Source organism: Limulus polyphemus, unplaced genomic scaffold (genome assembly GCF_000517525.1).
Source record: "Limulus polyphemus unplaced genomic scaffold, Limulus_polyphemus-2.1.2 Scaffold1919, whole genome shotgun sequence".
NCBI lineage: Eukaryota > Metazoa > Arthropoda > Merostomata > Xiphosura > Limulidae > Limulus > Limulus polyphemus.
Genome location: NW_013667529.1, coordinates 1,996 through 9,735, shown reverse-complemented (window position 1 = coordinate 9,735; position 7,740 = coordinate 1,996). Strand labels below are relative to the sequence as shown.

Sequence of the window (7,740 nt, the reverse complement as noted above, 5' to 3'; positions counted from 1 at the left end):
CTTTTCGAAAAGAGATCATGACCTTGGTTGCACAGACCTTGTGGAGCACAGAATAAACACAGGCAATCACCGTCCAATAAAGATCCCTCCGAGAAGAATAACCCCGGCAAAGTGAAAAGAGTTGGAGAAGGTCATGGATGGCCTAATTAAGGAGGGGATAGTCGAGAAATCAGATAGTCCCTGGTCAGCTCCCGTTGTGTTAGTCCAGAAGAATGATGGGACCCAACATTGCTGTGTGGACTTCAAAGCTCTTAACAGTATCACTGAAAAGGACTCATACCGACTGCCAAGAATTGATGATACTCTTGATGCCCTAAGTGGAGCCAGGTGGTTTTCAACTCTGGACTTAAAGTCAGTTTTCTTCAAGTGAAAATGGCGGTAGTAAGTTAAGTGCGTGAATCGTTCGTTGTGAATTATAGTGTGTGTTTAAGCTACACTGATTGTGGAAATTAAGTGTATTGCAAAGTTGTATTGAGAAAGAATAAACTAGTTTTATTAAAGAAAGGACTTCTATTGCTGAAGTTTTTTGGAAGGAATTTTTATGGGAAATTAACAAACGAGCAGAGACTTAACAATATTATGATAGCCAAGTGTGATCAGCCCAGGGAAAACATCCAGTGGAAGCACCTTGCATAAGTTTGTACTTTTCAAATTTTGTTCGTAACTGTTATTGTGATCAACAAGTGTGGTCAGCCTGAGTAAATGCCTTGTGATATTATGGAGTATGTCAAATGTGGTTCATCGGGCAGAAAACATCCAGTGGAAGCATCCTGCATAAGACTGATCATTATATAATTAGAGTGCAGTCCACCAAGGCAAAAAACATCTGACAGAAGTGCCTTGTGATATGATGTAGTATGACAAGTACAGTCAATCTGGGCAGAAAACGTCCAGTGGAAATGCCTTGCATAAGATTGTTTGTTTCATATCTTGTATGTAAGTTATTTAGAGATAAACAAGTCTGGTGGAAGTGCCTTGAGATATTATTGAGTATGTCAACTGTGGTCAATTCAAGCAGGAAACATCCAGTGAAGCACCTTGCATAGCAAAAAAAAGTTTTGTGAACAACAAGTGCAGTCAGCCTGGGCAAAGATATCTAGGAGAAGTGCCTTGTGTTTTATTTAGTATAGTAAGTGAAGTTTATCCAGGCAGAAAACATCCAGTGGAAGCACCTTGCATAAAAAAAATATTTTGTGAGAAACAAGTGTGGTCAGCCTAGGCAAAAACATTCGGGAGAAGCACCCTGCATAAAAATTATAATTTCATGATCAACAAGTGTGGTTTACCTGGGTAAAAAAATATCTGGCAGAAGCACCTTGGATTGAGCATATTATGATATTGTATAATATTAACTATAATGACGATATCCCTCTTCTCATTGAGTGGGTACATATGATCTATGAATTTTGATTTGGTTTATTGTACAAACCCCACTCCTGAGGAAATCTCCATATTCCACCACACCAGGGACTGGGAACTGGAAGTGGCAAGGATTCCTGTGCTCCACTAGAAGAAAGGGAGGAATATGTGGGGAGTCTGGAGGAATGACACACTTGAGACAATGCAATATGTGTCTGCGATTGCCTATTTTGAAAAGTAGAAAGAACCCAATTGTAAGAATCACAGGAGGGGGAGGAAATAGGTTTTAAGGGAAAGATGGTACAAGGAACACATTGCAATGAGTTCAAAGGGAGAACTGGATAGGGCATGAAGAACAAAATGGAGATCCCAATCCAGCGGAATAAAGGAACATAGCAGATAGACCAGACAAAGGAACGAAAAAGGAGAGAAATAACTGGGGAAGAGAAGGCTTTCCAGAAATGGGAGAATGGAAGGTGTATGACAGGCCAGCCCTATAAAGAGCAACAGTTGAAACAGACTAACCCTGATCAAACAACAGGGATAAGTGAGAAACAGAAGGATGGGATGGTCGGAAGCCATGGAAAATTGACCAAAGTATGAAGTAAAACTAATGACTCTGGGACTTAGACAAGGAGGAAGGGCGAATGGTACAAGCAAGAAAAGATGCTGCGGGTTCCAGAGCTGAGGCACAGGGCAAGACAAAAGTGGCATGTGAAGATGAAGTGTGGAATATTGGGATGAAAAACATCTGATTATGGCTATTGGAAGAGCAATCAGAACAGAGAGAAGGGCAGGGGTTGTTGCTCCAGTAAAGGCCAGAGTAAAGGGAACACATCTAAGCCAGCCAATACAGAGCAACCAACAAGGAGTGTTCTGTATAAGCGAAAATACCCAAGAGATGAGTCTGATAGGGGAGTAGGCATATAGGTGAAGACCCTCCAATCTTGACTGAAAGCATCTACCCCCAGAGCTGAAGTGAGGAAATTGAGACCTAAAAAGGAAGGAAGTTAGGTATTCCAGTGAGTGGGAAACACACACACATATATGGTGTGCCCAGTGGAGAATATATTCACAGAAATACCTGAGGATGAAGGGACCACTCCATGGAGAACATGGTTGGGATATAATAAGAGAAAGGCCACAAGATTCATAACTCCAGGAACATGACGTACCAGAACTGTCATATCATGGTTGTTGGCCTAGTACAGAAAATCTAGAGTCTGAAAATACCAAGATTTGGACTTGGTTCCCCCTTGCTTGGTGTTATAGCTGACGACAGTGGAATTGTCAGAATGAACCATAACCACCCCTCCTGCAAGAATGGGAAGAAATGATACAGAGCCCAATGAATTGCCAAAGGTTCATGGATGTGGATATGGAGAGTAGCTTCCTTGACTGACCACCGACTCGAAATCTCTTAGAAATGAAAGAAGGCTCTCCAACTCACCAAGGAAACATCCATGAACAGATGAGACTTGGGTTGAGGTGGAGAAATGGGAGGTCCACTGTGATCAAGTCCTTGTCGAGCCAACAAGCAAAGTTGGCCCTGATCCCAGATGGGAGATGAGATGGTCCAAGGGATCATGGGAGAAGTTTCACTGTAGTAGTATCCAATGAAGGGAATGCATGTGTTGCAACCCAAGGAAGCCTACATTCCCAAAAGAGATATAACCTCTCGTGCAAGAGGGAGAAGGAGAAGGTAAGGCTATTGTGACTGCCTGTTCCATATCCTGGAGCTGAAATGGAGAGGGCTGGGCTTCACCAAAATGGGAAGGGAAGAGAACCCCCAAGTAAATAAGATACCGCAAGGTGGTAGTAAAGTACTTCTCCAACTTGATGAGAAACCCCACCCGAGCAACTTCTCGTAGAAGTAAGTGGATGTGAGTGAGTTGCATGGGAAGATGCAAACAGAAGCTGGTCATCCATGGGCTGGAGTTTCCTAAGTGAGTGAAGATGATGTGCAAAAGAGCATACCACTCAACAAAACACATATGGAGCTGAAGAAAGACCAAACAGCAGCATCCAGAACTGGAAGCCCAAACCTTTGTAGATAAACCAAAGAAAACAACGAGACACTGGGGCAAAAAACCACCAAAGTGAGAAGTAGGACTCCAAGGTGAAACAAGGTGTCTCCAAATAAGTATACAGCTGGGACAGAGCAATGATTTGACTTCAATCTCCCATGTTTTACGAGACAACACAAAGATGGGAGTAAAATCTTGGTTGATTGGGCACCACCCATTTGATAGCTCCTTTGTGTATTAGGTCTCAAACAAACTTGGCAAGATGACTGGACAAGGCACAATCCCTAGGAGGAGGGAAGGAGATCTTGGAAGTGGATGGAGGGGAAATGAAACAGGAGGCAGAAACCCTCAGATAGAACCTGTATAACCCACAAAACTGTTGTGAAGTGTAGCCCAAAAGACATAAACTAAACATACTTAGAGAAAGGGCTCATTACTAATAAACTCACAAAACTTAGAAACGTGTAGAGTCTACAAAGTACATAAAAATTACCCTGCAAAACTATGAAATTTGACTGAAAACATAAAAGAATAAGTAACACCTAAAGTACAAAACCAATAAAGGAACAATAATCACCCTTAAATATATATATAGCGTATAAGTTCACTCAAAGAATCTATAAGACAAAGGACACGAAAATAAAATCTGCCCTTAAGAACATGAGAGTAAAAAGGCACCCAGTTAACAATAACAAAGTTTGATTCAAATCTAATCTCCAATTAGATTTGGCTAGTAGTAATTAAAAAGGAACTTACAAACTAAATAACAATTACAGTGAAAAGAAGTAAATCTTTAAACAAAAATAAAATAAATAATCAAACTCCAAACACAAGTTTAAGCTAAAGTAACCTAGATGGTAAAATATGTATAAAAGTCTAATTTATCCAACACTGAGCAAAGAAGACATGAATGACCTAAATTATTGAATGCAGAAATTAAATCCTTCCACACTAGCTCACATAAACTCACTGAAAACCTTACCACAGATCTACTGGGAAAAAGAACAATACCTAACTCGGCATATTATGTGGAGGCATGGTATCAGGTGGAAAATTTTGGAGAAAAGCAATTTCCACACAGTAGTTATATCCCTCTGCACATAAAAAGTAACTTGAAAGGAAAAATCGTCAGCTGAATGCAAGACAAGAATCTTTGGTGAAATAAAGCTTGTGCTTCTCCAGCAGCCATCGTCGACCATGAGACTGGAGACTAGTGTCAGAACCATTGTCTACTTGGTTCAGGAATTTCATTATCTGCCATATTAAATCTTGAATTCACATGAATAAAGTAAAAATCGGAAAACATAAAAATTTCTAAAACAAATGAGTAGAAACAATGGAAATGAAACACAAGAAGTCAAAACTTGAAGTTGAAACTGATATGAATTTGTGATCAAGCACAATCAAAATTTTATGTTCACAAGGAGAATGAGTTAAACCGCATGTCTAGACATTAGAATGCCAATTGAGAAAGTGAGGATTGTGTTACAATGGAAGAGGGAGCTACCTGCACTAGTATAGATGGCACAGTATGATTGGTGGAAGGTAGTCACATGGTTAGCAGATGTTGCTGTAATGGCACAAAAATGAAGGGGTATAATAGACTGGTGTGCTGTTGAACGTTTTAACAATGTTTAGAGAGCAAATCAAGGTCGAGATAGTTTAGTTTTGGGTGAGGTGTAGTACCATTTCAGAAAATCAAAATATTATCTCTGAAACAAATTTCCACCAAACTGCCCCATGTGGTACTAAACCCAAAGTGCAGAAAACTGGATACCCTCTTCATCACATTTTCTCATATGTAGGCTCCTGTAATTACAACCTCTCGAAATGTATTGTCCCTATTCTTAATCTCCACACTTTGAATAAATTTACTATCACCAATTCTTTTAACTTTGCTTTATGAAATCTTTAAAATTCCCTCTGCTTATCAATATTTTATTGCCAGCTTTGATACTGAGTCTCTCTATACTAATATTCCCCTTGATGAAACTTTAAATTTAACAGTGAATCTTCTCTTTCATTCCGACACTGATTGGTATCTTGGTTTCTCTTTTAAACAATTCTTAGAACTTCTTGCCCACTCCACAAAGACAAACCATTTCCTCTTTAATAATGTCATTTATGACCAGATAGACAGAATTGCCATGGGATCCCTGTTGGTTGAATGATAGCCAACAGATTTCTATACTATCATGAATGTAAGTGGCTAGAAAACTGCCCACACAATTTCAAACCTGTCCTTTACAAATGCTATATTGATGACACTTTCTTTCTGTTTTGACAATCAAGTCATGTTTCTAAATTTATTTCTCACCTTAATTCCTAACACCTCGATATCAAGTTCCCATCTGAACTTGAAGAGAATTAATCTTTACCTTTACTTAGACGTCAGGATTACCAAGGAAGATATACACTTTTCTATCTCTGTTTATCATAAAACTACTTTCACAGGCGTTTATACCAATTTTAATAGTTTTATCCCCAACTCCTTCAAACATAATCTAGTCTTGTCACAGTTAAACAGAATATTCAACCTTTGCTCGAGTTACTCCATTTTTCAAGGAGAAATAGCAATTCTACACAAACACCTGTTAAATAATGGCTATCCAACTGATTTTCTAACAAATATTACTCACAATTTCCTAAACAACAAATTCCAGCCACCTGCTACTGTGCACACCATCCTCAAATTTTCACTCATTATCTGCCTTCCTTTTACTGGCTCACAATTCCTACAAGTTAAATTCTCTCTTTAATTAAAAAATTTCTACCCTCAAATTCAGTTCAGACTAATATACAGACCTAGTCTCTGCATTAAACACCTATTTCAACATGAAGTTCAAATAGCTAAACTTCTATGTTCATGGTTCATGTACAAGTATACATGTAGTGACTGTAAGGTCATGTACATTGGCAAATCAAATTACCACTTGAAAACTAGAGTCTGTGAACATTTAGGAGGATCAAACAGAATTGACTGTTCATTACTTAAACCCAGCCAATCATCTATTTGTTCACATGTTAAAACCACAAGTCACAATATATCATATAATGATTTCACTATCATTACTACAGGATCTTCAGACCTTGAACTCTACATTAAAGAAAGTTTACTCATAACTAAGGACCATCCTACTCTTAATAACTTACAAACCTCTTTAGATCTAAAATTATTCTCAATTTACACAGTTAAAAACTCAACTGTTTTGTAATATATTCTATAATTGTTTTCATATTTTTCATTCCATTTACTACACTGCTCAATATCTAAGTAAACTAGTTATTAATAATATTATAACATTAGTTAATAAATATCTTTGTAACACAATTTTCAAATTTCGCTTTAGATGGAATAAATGTATTCTGAAATGTTCAAATCTTTTAAATAAAATGTTTTATTATTATACTAAGTTTTATTATATTTCTATAGTTTTTAGTTATAAATAAAAACCTTCTCTAAAGTTGCCATCCATGAACGGGCCAGGTGGCAATTCTGTAGAACTACCCATGTTCCTTTTTTTCTAGCTTCTGCAATCATTTTCATGGCAATGGGTCCCTGTCCTTGTCCAAGTGAAAGAGAGTTAAGTCTATCTCCTGTGTAACCCTATAAAAACCCCAATGGTAACATTTGAAATAAATGCTTAGAGACTATCAGAGTACAATATAGTATAAATAATTAAATTTAGCACTCAAAATAAAAAAAAGGAATGTGACCCACATATAAAAGGTAACATGAAAAGATAATCCTAAAATATTAGCTTATAGAAACTGAACAAAGTGAACCTTAAAATTATCAGACTTATTGCCAAATTATGAATCAGTACTATATTATAAAAAATTATCATAAGACACACTTGATCATCAGCAAACTTCAACAAGGCAGCTGTAGGATCAGCCCCTGGTGACAGTACAAAGATCAGAGGAGCAGAACACTGACTATCCAGGAAAGTTTTGGCCAAGTCAAATGGTGGAGGTTCTATGAAATGGGCTCCAAGCTTCTCCTCTACAAAGTTTTGAATCCCAGGAATCACTTTGTCTGGACGTAGGCATCTCAATATTAAAAGTTTCTGAAAAGTTCCCAACTTTTTTTCCCAAGAGTCTGGTAAATACTCCTCATGGGGAGTCTACAAAAATTCAGAAAATTCATTCAGTAATTTTATTATACATAGCATCCTATGTGGAGTATATATAAAGAAACAAACAGTAGATTTATTCAATCTAATAAACCTATGAGGAATCAAAGAAATAACAGAAGAGCTCTGAATCAGCTTTATGATTATTGCAATTGTACAGAAACTGGAAAATTAGAGTTGACTTTATTAAGAAATTTAAACATTTAATATATCTTGAA

At 37.5% G+C, this 7,740-nt stretch overlaps 1 protein-coding gene across 1 annotated transcript in view; it reads right to left on the bottom strand.

The window, feature by feature from the left end:
- Window positions 1-7,513, bottom strand: part of LOC106465355 (dynein heavy chain 7, axonemal-like) — a gene marked incomplete at its 5' end in the record, with an annotated part of 38,125 nt that extends 30,612 nt beyond the window's left edge. Inside the window, 2 exons of the mRNA XM_013925573.2 lie at window positions 6,841-6,993; window positions 7,244-7,513. Coding sequence (XP_013781027.1) covers window positions 6,841-6,993; window positions 7,244-7,513 — 423 coding nt within the window. The remainder of the gene's footprint in view (window positions 1-6,840; window positions 6,994-7,243) is intronic.
- Between the last annotated feature and the right edge of the window lie 227 nt (window positions 7,514-7,740).